A 21,542-nucleotide genomic window follows, 5' to 3' on the forward strand; every position below is an offset into this window, starting at 1 on the left:
CGTGTCACAAGCCGCTGGCAAAATACAACAAGCGGAGCCAATCGGGCCTTTCCTAGAGGTCCGCAAACCTTTTGCGAAGCTCGGAACTCGTCGTACAAGTGAGAATCGGTGCAGCGAACGACGTGACCAATGGTCAAAAATCCTAATGAGATAAAAACTGTGCGATGTCGTGTGGTGACTTTTCGCATTTCATCGAACTTGTCAGTCAACCGGTATCGAGATCAGCCGTGCTAATCTGTTGTGTCTGATGCTGTGCGTGTCCGATTGTAAAGAAACTCTCGTGAGCGCAGTCGCACCTCTTATCGTTTGAGTATGCTCACTGAAACGCTGAAATGGCAGATCGACTCTCTGGAGTTGCTATTATTATCTGTATCGCATTAGGAGTCCTGGTAAGCGTCGCGACATGCGCCGAATCGTGTGCGTGGTTCCTATCATCGTGATACCTTGATTTTGGCGTTTCTTGCAGACCTTCCTTCTCCTGTTTATATTCGCCAAGAGGCAGATAATGCGATTCACCCTCAAGTCAAAGCACAGCCCCCATGTGCCAATCGGTCATGGTGTGTCCAAGGCAAGTGCATCATGACAAGCACGTAGCAATCTAGCGCGCGTTTAACGTTTATCTCGCCGTCTTTTTTTGCAGTCGCTGAAAGATGAAGTTGATAGACGGTTGCTAATTATCAAAGACATAGCGTACGAGCCTGCACTTCTCAAGCCAAACGAGTGCCTGTCCGCCGATAGTGACCTATCTCAAGGTATACCACTGCCATTAACCGCTTGTAACTACCCGCTGATTCATGCATGTGGTGCGTGTATAAATCGGGCCTATGTACTTTCAATTGCAGCGCAGCCACAGCATTTGCTTCGTATGGGTGTTGTGGACAAGCTTTCGGAACTAGGTAAACAAATCGCACGCCTTGGCTGCGTAGCGAGGTTTCTTCCTCATAACTTTGTGTCATGAAAATGATTTGAAAGAACAGTAAAAAATAATAATAATTCACTGCATTTCTTGGCACCAGAGGAGCACATTGGACGAATCGACAAGACACGAGTCCGCAAACCAGGACAAGATGTTCGCATCTTCCTTCTGCGTCAAGTTCACGGGGGACCGTTCGCGGATTGCGATCCTCGCATTATACACAAGTTTCTGGACTTGTACGAACATGCTAGGCACAGCCCGAAGGTATTAACTTTTTCTTGCAATTTGTTAAACTACGGTTAACCTGTTAAAATAGCTGATTGGGCGAGTTGATCGGACGCGTTATTCGAAGGTCGCAGGTTCGGTCCCTGCCGGCGTAATGTTACCTTTTCGAAAGTCCACTTTACTTTCTTCACATTTATATCCCAATTCCTACAAATAACACCCCCTATACTTTCCTTGGCATTATTGTCTGTTAGTTCTCATTAATATTGTGTCTAACAAAGAAAAACGAGCCCTTAAAAGTCACCTTCTGTACTTGAAATACGTAACTTGAAATACGAGCGCATAACTTGCACTTGTCTTCCGAAGTCCCTGTTTAAGTTACGCGCTTGTATTTCAAGTAGTATTCCTTTGGCCAGCACGGGCAGCTTCAACACAGATTTTAACTCCATTTTCGTCAATCTCATGCGCGATCTTCAAGTTTGTTTGTTGGGCATATGTAAAATTAAGCTTCCAAGTGCCTTTTACTTTTTAGCAAGTAGACAAGCTTATCTTCAACAGTGATGCAATTGATGCAAGATGTGGGAGTGGGCTAGTTGGTATTCCAAAACTTCACTGCAAGAAGTTGACAGCGGACAAGGAAACAACGAGGACAAGCGCTAACTTCCAACTATCATTTTTTAAAGCAACACACAAATATATACCTGTCACATGCGATCACTACCATATCAGTCAAAGCACAAGGGTTATAAACCAACTAAAACTAAAAAAGCAGCAAAACTACACAGAACAACACGTGCAGGTAAATTTAAGTAAGCTAGTTCCTTTTTTGTTAGTGCGATGGGTGGCTTGCTGATGCAGCTTCCATTAGCAATCGCCGCCGCCTCACTGATGAGCTTGGTGCTATCGTTAGGGTGAGTTGCCAACGCTACTGTTTTTTCAAATAAAGGCACAGCATTTGCAATTATGCAATTGATTCCCAATAAGTTATTCGCTTTCTGCGGTATCACCGTAGCCATTACTGTTTTACGAAATAGTACTGGACAGATTAGTCGCATTAACTTAGATGTTGAATAGATTAAGAGGCGTTTACATTTACACAGCAAAACAATCTTTTCGCATTCAGTTTTCGCTTCCCAGTCTCTCAGCAGCTGTTACTATTTTAGAAGTAGTACTGATCAAATTAGTAAAATCGGCTTAGATGTTGAATAGACCAAGAGGTGCTTACGTTAACACGCAAAATGAGCTTCCGTGTTTACTTGCGAAACTTTTTTCTTGTAACCTTAACAGGAGTTCACACACGAACACTACCTTGCGTTCATGGGCATCCTAGAGCAGCTGAAGTCAAGGTAAGAATGGTGCCGTGCACCTTTCATCTGGAAAGAAGGGGTTTTTCACATCTCGTCGTTACTGTAGCCTACCCTCTCGGGAAAAGACCACACCTCGGCGCAGGGATGCGACGCAGCCGCCCAAGAGTAGCGAGTCTCCAAATGTGAACTTCTTGTCTTCTACAATGACTCTTCCATTGCCAGACGCCATCCTCCCAGGCAATAATGGAAGGCCAGTGACTGAGCCGCTAGCTAGCTGCCGACCATCTAATCTTGCATCTGCAGAAGATGATAACAGCAGAGACGCTGCTCTGGAAACTTCAGTGTGAGTGTTGTGCTTCACTGTGCATCGATCTTCCGCAAGTGTGAAACATTTACGCCGTTACTTTGGTCACCATTGTGTCATGGTTAGGCTTACGAGCAAGGCTAATTGTAGTCACCATCGAAGTATGTTGGAACTTTTGCCCAGATATTTATTTGTTTCCTCCCGGACTCTGTTGAGCTGTTGTAAAGAAACATTAAAAGAAAGAAGGGTCACTGTATTCATGCTGTTCATTTTTTTTAATGCAAATACAGAACACAGGTGCCCACTGTAACTTTTTATTTCAGACAATTTGCACGTTCCATCATCACCACCTCTATATAGTCGCTTCTAAAAAATAAGGCTAAGTAGAACACAATGGCATAAGCAAAAATTTATGTCATAAATACATATATACAAACGTGCTTTAGTTCTCTACACTAATGACTGCGCATATTTGATTTAATCATCTCAGCTTTGTCTGCAGTAGGGGAGAAAAACCGCAACCGCTGATTTCGACTAGCAATTGAACAGCTTCCATGCACCTACCACGCACAATGGCTAACCAAGCAATCAACAGCCAGTGCATAATTTGCATAAAACAAACGTATGTCCAAGACTGCTTCATCTCCCCCATCGAAGCTGTGCCCTGGTTCTGCACGTTGAGAGGAATGTCACTTGGAACAGGACCACGTGGCAAATGTGACTTAACAGGGAAGTGGGGAAAAATTTATCACAGCTACACTGCACATTCAACAACAGAGGTATGTATATTTATAAGAGCACAGTAAAAAAAAGGAGGGGGGGTGGACACGGGTTCACAAAGAGCGCCAAGAAGGCTTATAGGGAACTAACCCTCAGCAGATCTCTGGGTTCCCGTTGCTCCATTGCTGCATAAACTATTGGGGCTCGCAAGGATACACAAGACCAGGGGATGGTTGAAACCTGGATACATAATTGCAGAAATCGACTATTTCCAGAGATAACAGTTGCAAAGCCACACAACTCGGTTTCCCGTCACTCTGCATGCAGCACAAGGTCGGACATTGAAAGGTGCAGGGACAGAGAAGCAAAACGTAGTGGTGGGATGTTGTGCTAGGTGAAACTGGCTACCACAGCATCACGGTCGGGAAGCTGGCGCATCTTCATGGAACCATCTGCGCCACACGAATACAGCCGGCCCTTGGCATCGGTCAGTAGGTGTGTTACACCCATGCCAATGTTCCGGAACAGCGTACTCCGAGAGTGCTCGCTGGGGAAGGCGTACAGCAGCACGTGGACTGGCAGACCCCAGACCTGCAAGTGAAAGAGTGAAGCTCAGTAAAGTTTGCGCCGCGTTATGATCCCCTACCAAAAGCTAAAGTGTGCTAGCGTAGGGGGAAGGAGGTTCAACTCCACCCCCCCTTCCCCCCCAACACCATGTCTACGCTAGCGCACATAAGCTTTTAGCAGGGGATCCATAACCACCCTTGAAATTTTTCAATTTTGCATATACACAAACAAATGCACACACATGCACAACAAATGCACAACATGCATAAAGCATGGCTGAACCCCCCTCCCCCACCCTCGAAAAACATTTCACTACGCTACAGCTAATGTGCCTAGGTGTAGTGTACAGTCGCACTCAACATGACTTCCAACACGAGAGCGCGTGGCTTCAACGTGCCCTCATTTCCACAATTAAATGACGTTTTCTCATCTGGAATCATTCCCGAGTGATAGAACAGAGTTTAATTGTAAGGGTTAGAGGAAGCCATGGGTGACCTTGATGCTCGTGAAGCCACGCATTCCCATGTTACAGACCATTGAGTGCGACTATGTTCAGCTCAATTGTGATACAGTCCATGTAGTTACAAGTTTTTGGTAAGGTCTATCCCGTGGGCCATTGCGCCATTTCCGTATGCGAGCATCATATACATGTGCAAGCACGCATTCCCATGCAGACCATTAAGTGCGACTATGTTCAGCACAATTGTGATACAGTTCTATGTCGTACAAGTTTTTTGGTAAGGTTTTATCCCGTGGGCCACAATTTCCGTATGAGCATATATACAGTGCAAGCACGCATCCCATGTGCAGACCATTAAGTGCGTATGTTCAAGTTTTTTGGTAAGGTTTTATCCCGTGGGCCACTGAGCCATTTCCGTATGCGAGCATCATATACATGTGCAAGCACGCATTCCCATGTTGCAGACCATTAAGTGCGACTATGTTCAGGACAATTGTGATACAGTTCTATGTCGTACAAGTTTTTTGGTATGGTTTTATCCCGTGGGCCACTGAGCCATTTCCGTATGCGAGCATCATATACATGTGCAAGCACGCATTCCCATGTTGCAGACCATTAAGTGCGACTATGTTCACCACAATTGTGATACAGTTCTATGTCGTACAAGTTTTTTGGTAAGGTTTTATCCCTTGGGCCATTGTGCCATTTCCGTATGCGAGCATCATATGTGCAAGCATGGTGCACATTGTCTCGTGCCATATGACAGTAATGTAGAAAAATCTATACCTTGATGTCCCCATCAGCAGATCCGGTGATATAGTATTCTTCCCGGGGATCCAGGGCAAGGCACTTGATGGCTGTTTCGTGCGCCTGAAACTTGTGGCGCAGCTGCCGTTGCCGCACGTCAAATATGACTGTAGGTGATTGAGTCAAGGGGTTACCGTAAACTGCACTTTACAGTGAATACCAGTGTACCAAACTCGTAAAATCAAATGTGACAGCAAAAGCTTTGAAAGAGAGAACCCTGCAGGTGTAATTACTGAGTGTAAAGTTGTGCCACTATAAGTCAAATCACTAAAGGTGCTGCGGACTTTGACCTAAGTGTGGAAGCAAGAATTGTGCCAATGTCACATGAGCTGGAGATGGAGATGAAAGAGCAGACATTAGTCTGCAAGTATACGAAAGTACATGGGCATTTTCATGAGCTGGGCATCTTCATAAGCTGCCTTACCCAAACCAGTAACCTCACAACCAGTGGGAAACTCGCAGCCCATCAATTTTCTGGACAAACAATATGAAAAAAAAAAAATAAAAAAGCTAAACAAAGCACTAAGGTATTTGAAATGAATGTTTTGTAGCATGTTTTCAAAAAAGAGTTGTAAAGAATAAGCATAACATTATGAGTAAAATTATGAGCTACATGCTTGAAAAAACCATCAAGATGCCTCCAAGGGAAAACGAGAGGAAAAAAAATAAAAGGATACAGACGTCTCCTTTCTTTCCAGCCGAGATCAGGAGCTGGTTTTGTGGTGCAAACACCACTGCAGAACTGCCGTGCTCATGACAAGAAAAAGCTGAAATAGAAGAATTATGCTTAATGTGAAGAGGCTCTCTGATAGAAAGCAAAATGCACAAGTATCTCATAGGAATCCTGAACCATTATGCCATGCACTTAATATGCTGAGTCAACTTTTTAGTGGTGAAACGGTTCTTGTTCCACAAGACAATCAGGACACACAGTTCCACTGAGTTCATAACATAAGCAACTGAAGACCCAATTTAAAAAAAAATTCTGAAAAGGTAAGATTAATCCATGGGGCAAAAATATGTAGGAATTATGAGCAGCTCTAAAAAGAAAGCACTTCCTTACAAGTTATGTCAGCTTTGTGCTGCCAAAGCATCACCTGTCAATTATAAATGGCAGCATGAAACAATGCAAAGCGCCATTTTGATGCAAGACCTGTGCATATTATGCATCACAAGCATCATGCAATGTGTGCTGCCACTAGTCATCCTTGATATGGCAGTTATAATTAAAGCATTAACGTCACAGAAATCTCATTATTTTCATCCATTTAGGCGACCCCGACCTGCGCCTATGATACCCTTTTCGTCCTGTCTAACTACTGGCAAGTTGGGAGGAGAATACTCACAGGCAATGAGCGCCTTGCGTTGGGGAAGTAGTGTGTCCCATAGGCAGACATTGCGGTTTTCCGTGGAGTGGCCCGCCGTGGCTATCAGACTAGATGAGCTCACAAAGGCAAAGTCGCTGGCTTGCTTGGTGTGGCATGATGCGCTCTGCAAGAAAAGGCGATGGTCAGGACAAGTTGAAAGGTTTTTCACGTCATTCTTCATCTGCCAAGTTAGACAGGCAAACTGATGAAAAAAATTTGTCTTTGCTTATTTCTCAAGGGAAGAAAACGTAAGGCACCATAATTACGTGAAATAATTTGTGTTTGCACCACTCTCACAGCCCATCACCAGTATGTGCATTGAGACTACCGCTAGCAACTCTGACGTTTTGCATATGTTGCCATTTTTAAAATCCACGAATGGACCCACCCAATGTGTTTTTGGGTAAATGGTACTGTCTTTTGCAGTGTCGAAAGGCATTGGGTGCTGCCCTATTTATCCATGTAATATTACATTTGCCTATTGCTTCAGTGTAGCTTTAGCTGAGGTAGTGTTTCTTTTTATTCTCAGAAATAAAAGCTTGTATTTGTCACCTACTTGGCTAGTAGGCACCTTTTCACATTCTGCCTGTGCGAGACACAATGACATCAGAGTGACCCACAGACATTCGGGAAGTCCTTCCCACTAATTTCATGCTTTTTGGTGAAGGTGACCAATCAGTGCTGTTATACAAATAATCAACAACACACTCACGAGCAAAAATTGTGTCATTCTTGCTAAACACAAGTGAAGACATTAAAGTTGCAAGGAAGAATTTATACTGAATGAAAGTTTTGTGACATTCCTGAGCCATTTAATATGAAACCTGGAGACTTTCACTTGAACTACAAGTCATTCACAAACAGCATGCCCTTTGTTAGGGTGGACAACTGGGCGTGTTGGTATTGCATGATCCAAGGTAAAAGGGACGAAGACAATGACGGACAAGGGAGAGACGCACACAGACAAGGCACCTTGTGGTTGCGTCTCTCTCTTGTCCGTCGTCGTCTTCGCGCCTTTTACCTCGGAGCATGCCCTTAATGCGTTGCATAGAGCATAAGTGCTACTAAATGAAAGAAAGGTCATTACAGCTCAAATTAGACACTACACAACTTCACCAAAATGAACAGATGACAATAGATGTCACTGACAGATGCAGTCATGTGCATAATACGTGACCTCATTAAGAATGTAACAATTGAGGTGATTAATTAATGCACATAAATGTACATTAAACCACGTCTAGAGGAATGACCATTTGGGAGAGCTGGTAATGTGTTGCAGAAAAACAGTGCAAATAGGACAGGCATGAAAAGAAGGGATGACACAAGCAATTCGTATGTTGTTGCTTTTTGCCGACATCCATCACCTGTTCACACTTTTGTTTCTTTTTTTTTTTCTTTTTGCTAAGGAAATGATGGTTTACTTGAGTGAACCATTTATTCCATGAAGTGCCTTAGACTAATACTGTGCATGAAACTACTGATGTCGGTAGGGCTTTGACTTCAGAAGTGGCTGCAAAATGGGAAGCTTACGAAAAAGGGCTTGGCGTTTGTGGACGTCATGCTGACTTGCCACAGGCTCAGGTTTCCATCGCCGTCAGTCACGCCAAACTGAAATAGAAATAAACCTTTGTTATTAGAGTTGTGCGAATAGCAAAATTTTGGGTGCGAATCGAATCGAATATTTTTTGAATATTTCTCGAATATTTCTAGAATATTTTTCAAATACTTCGAAGTGAAATTGCAGAAAAAAAAAGTTAGAAAGGATTCCTAAGCATATTCTTATGAGATAGCAACATGAAAGTGTTTTTTTTTCCGCTAGGTTGATGAAGCACTGGCGGGGTTGTGTTTCATAGTTGTCTTATCGAGAATGAGGCAATGTAGAGGCCGAATTCTATTTATGTACATGATTTGGTGCAACCAAAGTGCTGCCGACAACACTTTGCACGTGATAGGCAAAGATGCCATTTCCTCAGCCTCTCCTCCTCTTTCAACTTCTGTGGAAGCCCAACTGATGTGGCGGACAAGGGTGTGCTCCCTTCAAGTCCGGAGTTCCAAATCTGCCTCATAGACGTCGATATATAAGAACATCTGAAATTTTGGATGCTAAAAAGCTTCGGCTTCCAATTTTTCGGACTTTCTGCCCAAATTTCAGGTCCAAAACAGCATTAATTGAGCCCCCACCTCTGCCACATCTTTCATCTCCATGTTGGAACCAGCATTTTCTTGAGTTAGTACACCCGCCCACAAAAGTTTTCGGAACATGGGCTCCACGGAAAATGCGAATTTCTGCTCTGTTAGTGCACGGTGCTTCTGACCTAGCGGGTAGCTGTATAGGTCGCAGGCACTACTACAGGCTGGAGCATTTATTTGGAAGCTATGTTCTCAGACAAAGCGGTAATATAGCTTTCTCGGAAATTTCGCGTTCCACAAACGTTTGGGGGCGGGGGTACATTTGCGACCGTAGCAGAGCTTGAAAGGCATCTTTGCCGCAATACCGGGGCGTGATGAGGTGAAGCATATTGAAAATTTAGGGACCACTTCCAATCGGACGTTGTCTCTTGGCAAAGTTCGACCGTAACGGAGCTTGAAAGGCAGCTTTGCCGCACTACCGGGGTGTGATGAGGTGAAGCATATTGAAAATTTAGGGACCACTTTTAATCGGACGTTGACTCTTGGCAAAGTTTGACCGTAAGGAAGCTTAAAAGGCAGCTTTGCTGCAATACGAAAGTGTAATGAGGTGAAGCATATTGAAAATCTGAAGGGGTCACTTTCAATCGGACGTTGACTGTATTTGTTTTTAGCAGGGGCGTAGCCAAGGGGGGGGTTGGGGGGGGTTCAAACCCCCCCCGAAATTTTTCAGTTTTGCTTGCGTATATATACACGCACACATACAAACGCACGCACGAACATACAAAAAGTATGGTCGAACCCCCCCCCGAAAAAAATTTCTGGCTACGCCCCTGGTTTTTAGGAAGTTCGAATTCTTCGAATAGTAAAATTCCAGTGCGAATCGAATCGAATAGCAAACACTATTCGAAAATTATTCGAGATTTCGAATATTCGCACACCCCTACTTTTTATATTTTGTATCACACCACTCGGAGCAACGACAGAACTAGTTAACACAGCATGGAAGAATAAACGTTTCATTGTTAGTCAGTGCTGTTGTCTGTCCCTTTATTACATCCTGTTCCTTGTGCTGTTTCCACTCGAATATCACACATACTGTTTGCAACATTGAAAATTGTGGCACATAACATTAGTAAACCATCTCACGCAGAACTTGCAAAAACCCTTGATGAAGTCCCTTGACTTTGGTATGAGAACATTTGTTGCTTGAGGGCTCTAGTCAAAGCAAAGAGGGAGTCTAATTTGGCAGTGAAGCTCGCCCCATGGCTACATAGCAATGCAATGTTTCAGTTTCTTTTATCTCTCCTAATCCATAATATAAACACAGATTGACATTTCTTGCGCTGAAATTCTCGGTGAGGCCTGGTGAGGAAACCTTCGGTAAGGAACTACCCACAACAGCAGTAAAGACACCGAAGCAAGGGTTTCTTGCCTTGTTCCCTTGCTGGTTGAAGAGCAGGCTGGTTACTTTGGCAAAGGTGCCCGCCAGCCTTGGTGTCGACACAGGCTGTGCATGGCCCCATTCCCAGAGGCTGACAGAGCCATCCTGGCAGCCAGAGAGGTCTGAAATGGTGCCCCAGATCACAATGTTGTTGCACAAAACAAATCCCTGTGGCCCTAAATACTGTCTCCCCTGCCCCATTGATTATTTTTTTCATATCGGATACCTAGTGTAAAATGATAACACCACCTGGCTGCATAGCTCCCTCCCCCAGCTTCAATAACAGTTGACGGTTTGGATCAGCAGGCATCCTTTGTTTTCATTTACTTTAGACCTGAGAGCTGCATTGATTAGAAGACACTCAGGAAATCATTAATCTGTTCCAAGCTTGTGTCCTTATGTGTCAGCTTGTGCTCTTGACCATGTATCTTTCTGAGACATGCTTCTACATCCTGGGTTGTAAACATTTGCTGCCTGCTGAGAAATTAAGCTTGCTTTTCTTTTTTCAGTTTCAACCACAGAGGAGTGGTCAGCACAATCACAAGCAACTCTGATGACCTTAGTGGTTATCAGGAAAGCAGTGCATAGTTCACAGGGGCACCATGAACTAATACAAACAGTGTTACAACATGGTAACTTCAGTACAATTTAACAAAGCCAAGATTCTACTGACAGTTTAAGCAAAACTGCCACAGAAACATAAGCCTGATCGAACAACACAAGATGTGTAAGCGGCTTACAGAGTGGGAGCACTGGGTGGGCTGCCAGCCGCCGAACCGAGTCCACACGATGTCGTTTTAGCTGGAAACAAGGAAAAAAAGCACAACTTCTGCTTGAAACGCCCAACAGACATGGTGCTCAATTCATTTGAAACAATCCTTTAAGATAGACAGGTACAGTGAGTGTAGCTTTAAAGTAACAAAGAAGGCTTGCTAGTACTATTCTGGCCTAACTTTTAACAGTTTACATTGCATCAATAAAAATAAAGCACTTATGATTAGTTTAAGAACTTGCAGTGATTTAAACAAGAATTTAATCACTACATTGTTTCTTTCTACATTTAATTCTAAGCAATACAACGACAAGGGACTCATGCAGCCTCAAGCTGAATGCTCAGCATGAAATTAAGCTCAATGCACGGGCTGTACTGCTCACAACAACTTTGTGTGGTTGTGTGCCTCTGCGCTTCCCATATTCGTAAGTAGTACAACTTCCCTGCTGGGGAACTAAACTTACTATAATAAAATTCTGCAATACAAAACCGTTGTTCAAGGATAAGCATCTTTAACCGATGAAGATAATTATAAATACGAAAATTACACACTGCGTAAGAAGCAGAACGCCAGAACAAAGCACTGACACAGCAACATAAACGGAAGAGATCCCCAGAACACGCTTTTGGTGTCAAAGTATGCAGTATATATGCTATCCCACCCTCCTACTCTACATAATGAAAGAGATGTTGATCATGAGGTAGACACAGGGTCCCCAATGAACGAAATGCAAACATTTGAGTGCTGAACCACTGTGATGTGTTGCAATGTAGTGAAGCCTACAGGCTACCAGCGACAATGTAAAACATGAAAGCCATTCACTTAACAGCAACATCCATCATCCTAAGTTATTCTAGCTACAGCGTAGAAGAAGTTGCTTTGAAGCAAACCCCACCAATGTAGAATGCAGAGTATAACCCAGGCCACAGGCTTACATTATGCCTCATTAATTCATCAGGCATCACACATGCAATCTGTAGCAGAAGCACCTCTTCTTGTGAAAGAACCCTTGCTAACCCTCTCTCATGTGCACAGTATAACGTTAACAAAGCAGAGATAAAAAAATGATAAGGCATGTTTTATTTGCTGTACTTTTCATGCAAGTTGTACAATTCCCGAGTGAACTGTGTGACAAACATTGTGTACTGTTGGTATATCAAAGCACACATAGATCAATATAAACGTAAGCCTATTTGTGTTTGTGTTTCTATAATCAGCATGTATTAAACGACGACAGGATAACCTGTGAAATTCCAGGAAAATGGGACATTCAGTAAATGGTCACATTTGTACATAACACTCCCAAGCAAATGTTTGTAAATTGAGTCTCAATTTTTCAATTTATTTCTTCATGTATTTCCTGGTGGCATGCAACTTGTACACAAGTACACTTTTGCTAATGGAGTTTTTTTTTTTTGCTACATATTACCGTTTTCCCGTTTATGGGCAGAGCATGCATAACATAATAAGGTTTCTTAATTAGTCTGGTCAATGATTGCTACAATGGTACCTATTCTTGACACCTGCTCTTTTCAGCCCATAAACGGTTACTTCTAATTAGAATAAGGTTTTACTAAACTACAAGCACTACTACTATTTATATAACTTCTAACAAGGCCATGCCATAAGGTTTTAGTCATCGTAAATGCTTATATGGGAAAGCACACAGGATACAGCCTGTAATCACTGTGTATAATAACTTAATAGGTGCACTAAAAGTATCCTTTCCTAGTACCTGCTCTCTACAATGACAACAAACAACACTGGCTAGTATTACCAGGAATCTATCTAGCACACATAAAAGAGAGTTTTCTGTTAGCTTAGGTGACGTAAAGTAAGGTTAGCTCAGGCTATGGACCTCCCGGAAAGATGGCCACTGCTGCAGCTCGCATTGCAAGCGTGACAAAGCACAAGATGAAGAATAAAGCCTGCACCAAACAGTTTTATGGCAACTTTTATTTCCCTTGATCTATCTTGGTTAGGGAAAGCATTTTCCTGTACTTCAACATATAATCGAGCCCCTCAGTTTCCTCTATTCTTCTCACTCATCATTAAGTTGTTAGTAATAAAGTGTTAGTAGTATAGTTGTTCTTGTCTATACTGCCTGTAAGATAAATCATTGCACAACCTAAGCACTTTGACCAGTTCATGCCCTTGGATATATCCGGACAAAACAAGCACCACGCCTCAATACTAGCATGCCACTTCTACAATTCACCGAACATGCTCGTCCCACTACTGTGTGAGGCATGCCAAGAGCGAGCATACGAACATGTGCTGGCCATGCATCGACACCACTCAAAACCGTGGATGAGGAAATGGCAAGAGGGCTGCAAAGGGAGCCAAAGTGCAGAGGCCAGTGGCAGTCCAGCAAACCTGTACTTCCACAAAAGCTACCACTCACCGGCTTGATCATGAGACGGCTTCGCTCGAGGACAATCTGACAGAAGTGGGCGTTAGTGCTCCCGGGGAAATTCAGCCCCTTCATCTTTTTGAGGTGATTAGGATTTTTTTTTTTTTTTGCAAATGCCAACAAAAAAGGGAGGATGGTGTTTTGTTTGGGGATGCAAAACGTTGTGATGTTATGGATTATTTAGAGGAAGGAAGAAGGAAGGGAAGAAACGCATAGGTGTTAGTAAAACAACAAGGTCAATCTGGTCAATCAGACAAACATTTGCGAACAGTGACGACACAGGTACACAGCGGCAGTTGCTATACTTGAACAGCACAATCCAGTCAAACCTCGTTAACACGTACCCGCTTTAAACGTACTAACGGTTAAAACGTAGTTGCGACGAATCCCCGACCGAGTCCCATACAGCCCAATGCATTCACTGACCGCTTAAGCCGTAGTGGTTCGCCCTATGCCTACTGGTTAGTGCGTACCTGTGCATACCGCGATAACTTTTTCTGCCATAAAATTTTACTGCACGAGTGAAATTCTCGACGCCACAGTGTGCCACCAAAGGTTTCCCGTATTTTCGAGAAGTGCGGAGATTGGTCGATTCCGACTTCTGCGTGATTGTGGCGACGCCTTTGCAGGTAAGCATCGAGAAAAAACGAAGGCGAAGCGGCGGCCACCGAAAAACGCGCCAGCATGACTTAGCGCCAACAACCTTATCACAATATGTATCTTCAGCTATCTGCTCGGGCACGCGTGCAGCACAGCGCTACTTTAAGCATACTGCACGCTTTTATTTGGCGACAACCTGAACGTGCTGGGCCGCCGATCGCTGCCACCTCGTGTGGGGCTGTGTTCATGCGCGCACTGCTTTGTAGAAACGAAAGCAGATCGGTGTTGCGGAGTTGAGCGTTGCGGGTCGCGGACGCCGTGAAACCTCGTTGCATTGACGCTATCACGCTAAACGCACGCGTACGGTTATAGCAAGCATAGCGCTGTTGTAACCATACTGCACGCTTTTATTAGGCGACCACCCAACGAGCCTCCATCCGCTGCCAGGACCGCTACAGTGTCACGGAGGAAGCACGACATCGCCGCGTTATCTGAACAAGCTACTCGCCGCGTCTGTGCAAGGTCTGGAGCGAAGCGGGCACGAAGAACACTCCCACGAATAATGCGCGCGTGCGGTACGGCAAGCGGCCCGGCAGTGACAGCGTTGAGCCAAGTAGGCAACGTGCTGCACGCACCCAGGAGACGATCGGCTCCACGCAGCTGTTCCGCGTGTCCGTTTTCGTTTAGTAGTAGATCGCGGCACAGGCGCATACACATATATCGCGGAATGCAGACACTGTCTGTTCTGTCGCTATGTCGGGCACTGAGTATCCCGGACCCTGTAATAGTTTCGAAATGCTCTTTGGCGTGGCGGCCACCGCGCTCTATCGGGCAGTCGTGCGAATGTGCCAGGATATTTTCTCCACTTTGGCAAAAAGAAAGAAAAGGCTTTGCAGTGGGTAGTTTAGGCAATATTTGCGGCGGCACTCTTTTTTTCTTTGCTGGCGGCGATGGCGTACGCAAGGAGAGGCAAATTTGTACTTGGTGGTTAATGCGTACTACTGTTTAGTGTGTAGTTTTGCTGCGTTCCCGGCAGGTACGTATTAACGAGGTTTCACTGTACAACTTTCCTTTATTTGCTTGTGCAATGGTAAGTGGGCACATTTCACGGGCGAGGTTCTTTTAACGATGAGAAGTACATGTAAGCACCTAAGAAATAATTGGGCACACGATGTACATATGATTAGATCACCACATTTAACAGAGCTTGATCTATAAGCTTATCATGCAACTAATAAGATTATAACGCAGTAGATGGAGCACTAAACGCACGACGAGAATAGAGACACGCAAGTGCACAAAAGAATGTTACCAGGTTTAAATTATCTGCATTATTTTCTATTATATTCTTATACTTACAGTAATAAGTTGATGTATGTTAAATGATTTCCTGATGCGTGGAATTGAATTAAGTGATCCAATAATGCTAACGTAAATATACATGACGTTTTGGTGTTAGAAAGAGGTAATAAGATTTATTTTTTAAAATATATAAAGCTTGCATGCCGATTGCAGTGCATAATCGATCGTGGTACGACTAATACTCGAGATGAACTGCCGATGAGAAAAATTATGAGAACTTGGCAAATCTGTTATGTAGCAACACTGCACGACTAGAATAAGGAGCGAAATGTAAAATTTCCATTGGACTAGAATGCTGCTTAGACGACACAAAGGTTCGCGAATGAAGATTGTACTTTGTTTCCAGAGTTGCACAGAGTTTTGTCCACTCGCTTGGGCTGCTTTACATAATTGACTTATTTGTTGACATTCCGCGGGAAGGGCACTGCCAATGATGAGAAGTACAACATAGATCAGAAAAGGCAACTATTCCTTTCATTAGATCACTGCCTTGCTTTAAGCATGTAATACAGCTAAACCTCGTTATAATGAGACAGGCTACAACGAAATAATGGATATAACGAGCAAATCGTAATTTCTCTTGAAAGTCTCCATAGAAACCAATGTATTTAAAACCCAATTTTAACGAGGTAAAATTTCCCGTTAGATATATCGCACAAGTTCTGTTGGGAAATAAAATTTTGAGCCAATGTCATGACAGTGCGCAACACGGATTTGAGATGGAGCACAACACGACAACTGTATTTAGCAGTTCAAAACTCCCGTCACACATCCTCCAGCAATGCGCGCAAAGCTGGACAGCATGCCATGCGCACGCTGCTGTGCCTGCGAAGCCATTCCCACCTTCCTCCCGCAGCACACGGCACGCTACTGTGAACATAGCAGCCGCAGCTGAGCGAGCCATCGTTCACATTAGGAAGATGCAGTGACATCCAATTACGGACTTCTTGGTAGCTATGTCTGTTTGAAATATGAGCTTTGTTTTGTAGGTGCGTGACTTTTCCTTTTCATCTCTGGAATGTGGTTATTTTGTTGTGTACAGCCATGTGGCAAGATGCCATTTCACCCGCTGTTTGTTTTGGGTAAGTACAGTGCATAATATGTGCAGTAAATTCCCACTGTGGCTATAACGAAGTATTGGTTATCATGAGCAAATCTCGGCACCCCTTCAATTTCATCATAACACGGTTTAACTGTACTGTAACTAAGAAAACATTTAGGAGTATGAATGAGCAAGTGCATGTAGTATATATATATGCCCATAATTCAGCCTGCTGTACAACACTTGCATTTTTGTTATTATCGTTCTGTGATTTTTTATGTTCACTTTGCCTATGTGATGACTCCCATAAAAGCGGCTGTGTGCTTGTATCTCAGTTTATTCTGACGAAGGACTGCCATGGCAGAAACGTTAAGCAGTAAAACTATTCAATTTTCACAAGTGTGCACCTTCATCTCTTTAACTACATGTGCACCGGACCTACAGAACTTTCTTTTGAATTTATATACACACACATGTTGACATGCGAGTGCTCCACCCCCCTCCCCCTGCCACGCAGAAAATCTGGCTATGCCACTGCTGTATACCTAACCCACAACACCGCATTAGAAGCTCGTTTCTGTTTCCACAGCTAGGACTCTCAGATGAAAAAAGTTTTATTTCCAGCTGGATTTTTGAACCTCTCCAGCTGGATTGATTTCCGGTTTGGTAATTCTGCATTACAGCACTATAGTTCAGCTTGAAGTCGATGACTATCCGGCTGGAATATGGCCGAATTCCAGCCGGGAACTGACAAAGTTCCAGCCGGATACACATCCACTTCGAGCTGAATTAGCGAACCACGAGTCTTTCCAGTTGCAATGATTGACGGTTCGATAATCCGGCTGGAAATGGAACTTTTTCATCTGGGCTGTTCTCATATTCTGAGGACAATATATTGTTGAGCTCACCATAGTGGTACCCCGACCCGTCTGTGCCAATGAGGGAGGGTTGGCGCTGGTAGGGCTGGTGAATGCGGAGGACCCAGCGCCAGGCATCCCAGTACCCACTGAGGCATTGTGCCGGTCCAGTGGGTGTTGCACCACCAGGAAGTCCAATGCTTGCCCTGCTGGGGGCTCCGGAGGCCTGCGGCATGCAGCACAACACCGTCAACACTGAAAATTTCACACTCCTGAACATAATCACGAAAGAAAATCTTAAATATGGCAGAAGAAAAGAAGAAAACAAAATAATGAAGACAAAGTTTCACAATATGTGACCATGAAGACAAGAACTACCTACATCACAAACATCAGCGCTTTGTCCCGTTTGTTTCTTCGCTGTCTCATCGTTCCCGCTGTTCTAGAATGAACTTAGCAAGGGTTGCCTTGGACCCATTGCTAAAACATATCCTTGGCGCCTAGCACAGAGACTTGTGAGGATGCGGACAAGATGAACGAGGGATACACACAGGCGCTAACTTTCAACAATGATTTATTAGAACCCTGATCACACGCATTTATACATGCATTTATACACTGAAAACGCAAACAACTTGGGCATGCGCAGACACGGCTGTATCAAGGAAAAATGGCTTTTTCTTTGTTAAAGATAGCAATGGCATACACAATTTTGGCCAAGCTTATGAATAGAAGCTGATTCAATAATCACTCAAGTAGTTTCGTCACTATGCCTACGTAAAATGAAACTCTCATCAAAAAGCGCCTGTGTGTGTGTCCCTCCTCCTTGTACGTGTCTTCACAAGCCTCTGCGCTGAACGCCAAGGATATGTTTCACCATATTTTATTTGTTACTTTTATTAGCATTCACAGCATCTTGTCTATTAGATCTTCCCAAAGGTATGTTGCATTACCTAAACCGAAATTGTTATATTAGCTGTAGCCTGTAAGGCTCAGAAATTTGTTGTTGCGATCAGAAAACAAGGAACAAGTTCTAGATAGCAAAGCCTAAGAAATAGAAAATGCCTCGTGGTATCATATGACGATGATTGCAGAACTTAAAATGTGAAATTCTTGCTACAAGGCATTATAAGCAGTGTGCAACTGCCACTAAGAGATCTTCACACCGGCAATTGTAGAATTTACCTATGAACCCAAATGTGCACAAGCTACATGTATAGTGTAGGTAATATATAGCATAAGAAAAAGTGTGATGAAACGCGAATGCACAGAAGAGGCCACAGCAAGAGAGGTTTGTTCAAGAATTTAGGCTTGTGCGAATAGTCGAGCACTTCGAATATTCGAACAAATATTACAGTATTTGAAGTCGCTTCGATTCGGATTTAAATTATTGGAAATTTCGAAGTATTCGAAATGAACGAAAAGGCGTATAACAGTCTGCATGTAACCCCCCCTCCCCACCCCCCTCCCCTGTAAAGGCAGTTTCACTACAGTGAAGGGGTGCTATACCGTGAATACACCTTTTCAACGAAAATCTGCATTGCCGCGAAGCCCCACTTCAAGGTTACATTTTTTTAAGTTTAAAAGCATCATGTTATACCGGCTTATATGCTCCAATTATAGTAAATTTTAAAACGTAACATTTTACAGGTTATCCTTGCATTCTACCGAAATTCAAATCCTGCTACTATTCAAAGTTGCTTCCACTTCCTTTGAACCAAAAAGAATGACATTTGCACATGCTTTGTTTCAATTAAAAAAAATATATTGTGCAGGTTACCGTATTTACTCGATTCTACCGCGCCCTCGATTGTAACGCGCACCCGTTTTCCGCGACAAAAAAAAAAAAAGGTAATACATCGATTGTAACGCGCACCCATTTTTCGTGAGAGAAAAGAACAAAAGAAGTCCATAGGAGTCAAACTTCGCACATTCGAAGAACAAGTATTTGGGTTTTAAAGAACTAAACTTTCAAAAAAGTAAAACACAAAGTCAAAAAGCGGGCCTTGCTGCTAAAACTGTCACCACTACGGCGGCGATACGAGTCGGGTAATGGATCAGTCCTCGTCGCTGTCGGACAACTCCTTGTCGCTTTCAACACTCTTCGTTTTCGGGAAACCAGCCCTGCTTTGGTCCACTGAAACCTTTTCATGAAGCTTTGCTGTAAAAAATCTTCTGCTTCTGTTTGTGCCAGTCTCGCACGCACGTTTCGGGAACTTCGAACGACCGCGATGCGGCCCGATTTCCGTCCGTCTCTCTGCACATGTAATAACTATTCTTTTAAATGCGGCATCGTGGTGCACTCGTCGAGTATTTAGAGTCGGCACTTCCACGCCGTCGATGCGAACGCAGAACGGGATGACAATCTCCTCAGCATACGTACGAACTGAAAAAATGGCAGAAATGGCCAAAGCGCGTAGGAGGCGGCCATTTTTAAATGTCGATGGCAATATGATAACCGAGTTTCTTTTTTTTTTTTTTCGGTACTCGATTCTAACGCGCATGTGATTTTTGGACTCGTTTTCCCGAAAAAAAAGGTGCGCGTTAGATTCGAGTAAATACGGTAGTTTGGTCATGACAAATAGGCTCATTTTTCTTTATAATACGTGATACGTACTATTTGAATTCGATTCAAATCCAGATCACTATTTGCTTCAAATTCGCTTCGCACCTAAATTTTACTATTCGCACAAGCCTATTCAAGATGCATCAGAATGGTGCCACAAGCCCAGTGCCCTGCTAATGTGCTACCCACACCAGCACCAAGCATTCACCATGCATGTCCCAGTGTTTGTGCTATGCGTGAGAAAGTATGATGTGTGCCCATACTGTGCAGGAAATGTGTGCAGATCTCACAGTTTCTGTGGTCGTTTGTGCTTGAAAGTGTAAGCGGAACGACAGCTCACTTTCCATCTGCAAACAAATGGTACAGGAGGTGCAGGAAAATGGGTGGTAAACCCCCAATACAGTGGCATTGGAACTTTAATCGCGGCTACGTATGGCTGATAATTTGTGACAGATGCCCTGTGCCTCATCACATGGGCATGAATGTTACAATGCGTAATGTCAATCAACTACAGTAAAACCTCATTAATTAGAACTCGGTTATTTTGAAATCCCGCTTAATTTGAAGGGTTTCTGCAGTTCTGTATTTGGCAACGTAAATTGGCAATGTAACTTTTAGTGGACAATTTGAAGCAGCGGTCAGCACTAGCCCAGTTAATTCGAAAGCTTTGGGTGCCATGTACCAAATCCCGATCTCAATTTCACCGCAATTCCGCGAAAACGACGGCCCTTAGGAGCCACAAGGCAATGCAATGTAGGGATACTAATGGGTGGCAGGTGAAGCACCCCAGCCACGATGCTGCCAGCGCAAAAACAACAACAAATAAATAAATAAAAGGAAAAAAGAAAAGCGGCCTAGTGGTCAGCTGAAACGTGTGCCTGCAGAAAAGAAGACGTGCTTCACTGCAGCACAGTGGTGGCACGCGGGCAGCATGTCGCATGCTTCTTGCAACGTCAGCGCGTCATGATTTACCCATTCTTTCTGGGAAAAGAAAAAAATAATAAAGGACGGTCTGACGGAATTCACGATGCATGCGAACCTCCGATTGGCGGTTGCTCAGGCAATATGTGCACTTGCACTGCTGGCGGAGTTCTGAGGTCACCGTGGTGGCAATCACATCGTTGACCTTCTTGGGTGGTATTTGTGTATGTGTAGAAGATATGACCCTGCGAGTGCTAGCCAGTGCCATTTGCAGCATTGGCAGCAGATGTGGAACACATGTTTTACCACTGGTGTCATAAGCCATGTAAGCTTATGAGTAGGCTGCCGGCCAATAAATCCTCGTATGGTATTCCGCGATTTCAAGTTGAGGCTCTCGCTAAAAATTCAGTGAGAAGGATGAGAGTAGATCGCCATAGCAGAAAAATCTGGAATGGAAATTTTCACTCAACCAACCTGTTCAAAGTGAGAATGTCGAATTCTGCCTCGTCATCGAGCCAAGGTGCGGGCTCTAGCAGAGCTGAGATGTCCAGCTCTTGCAACTCTTTCGGTGTAGCCAGAGACAAAATTCCTTCGTTCACCTGCACAAAGGGCAACTTATTTCATCCGATGGGTCTGTCAAGTGCCAGACCACATGCTTATGCTCTGGCTTTGCACCATATTGCCCAAACGAGGTACTGCCAAACCAGCCTAGTTGCAGCTTACAGCCAGTTAATTCATTGTATAATATGCCTCTATACAGT

At 43.8% G+C, this 21,542-nt stretch overlaps 2 protein-coding genes across 2 annotated transcripts in view; one reads left to right on the forward strand and one right to left on the reverse strand.

Annotated features, from left to right (window-relative positions):
* Window positions 1-59: 59 nt before the first annotated feature.
* LOC119387449 (protein C1orf43 homolog) lies at window positions 60-2,994 on the forward strand. The gene is made up of 7 exons (XM_037654844.2): window positions 60-389; window positions 467-568; window positions 641-752; window positions 843-896; window positions 1,017-1,180; window positions 2,429-2,487; window positions 2,555-2,994. Exons 1-7 carry the CDS (start codon window positions 333-335, stop codon window positions 2,793-2,795), a joined length of 789 nt encoding a protein of 262 aa, XP_037510772.1. The 5' UTR covers window positions 60-332; the 3' UTR covers window positions 2,796-2,994.
* Window positions 2,995-3,052: 58 nt separating this feature from the next.
* The window catches only part of LOC119387447 (dmX-like protein 2), a gene marked incomplete at its 5' end in the record, with an annotated part of 52,980 nt that continues 34,490 nt past the window's right edge, over window positions 3,053-21,542 (reverse strand). Inside the window, 10 exon segments of the mRNA XM_037654841.2 lie at window positions 3,053-4,063; window positions 5,286-5,413; window positions 5,984-6,073; window positions 6,653-6,797; window positions 8,207-8,284; window positions 10,239-10,369; window positions 10,988-11,048; window positions 13,425-13,508; window positions 17,346-17,520; window positions 21,256-21,380. Of these exon segments, the coding sequence (XP_037510769.1) occupies window positions 3,863-4,063; window positions 5,286-5,413; window positions 5,984-6,073; window positions 6,653-6,797; window positions 8,207-8,284; window positions 10,239-10,369; window positions 10,988-11,048; window positions 13,425-13,508; window positions 17,346-17,520; window positions 21,256-21,380 (1,218 nt within the window).

Source organism: Rhipicephalus sanguineus, chromosome 3 (genome assembly GCF_013339695.2).
Source record: "Rhipicephalus sanguineus isolate Rsan-2018 chromosome 3, BIME_Rsan_1.4, whole genome shotgun sequence".
Taxonomy (NCBI): Eukaryota; Metazoa; Arthropoda; class Arachnida; order Ixodida; family Ixodidae; genus Rhipicephalus; species Rhipicephalus sanguineus.

Bases quoted from the DNA above. Each gene is read 5' to 3' on its own strand.
- LOC119387449 (XM_037654844.2), top strand. From the start codon at position 333: ATGGCAGATCGACTCTCTGGAGTTGCTATTATTATCTGTATCGCATTA. The intron at 390-466 runs GTAAGCGTCGCG...CGTTTCTTGCAG, and splicing joins GTATCGCATTAGGAGTCCTG to ACCTTCCTTCTCCTGTTTAT. The intron at 1,181-2,428 runs GTATTAACTTTT...TAACCTTAACAG, and splicing joins ATGCTAGGCACAGCCCGAAG to GAGTTCACACACGAACACTA.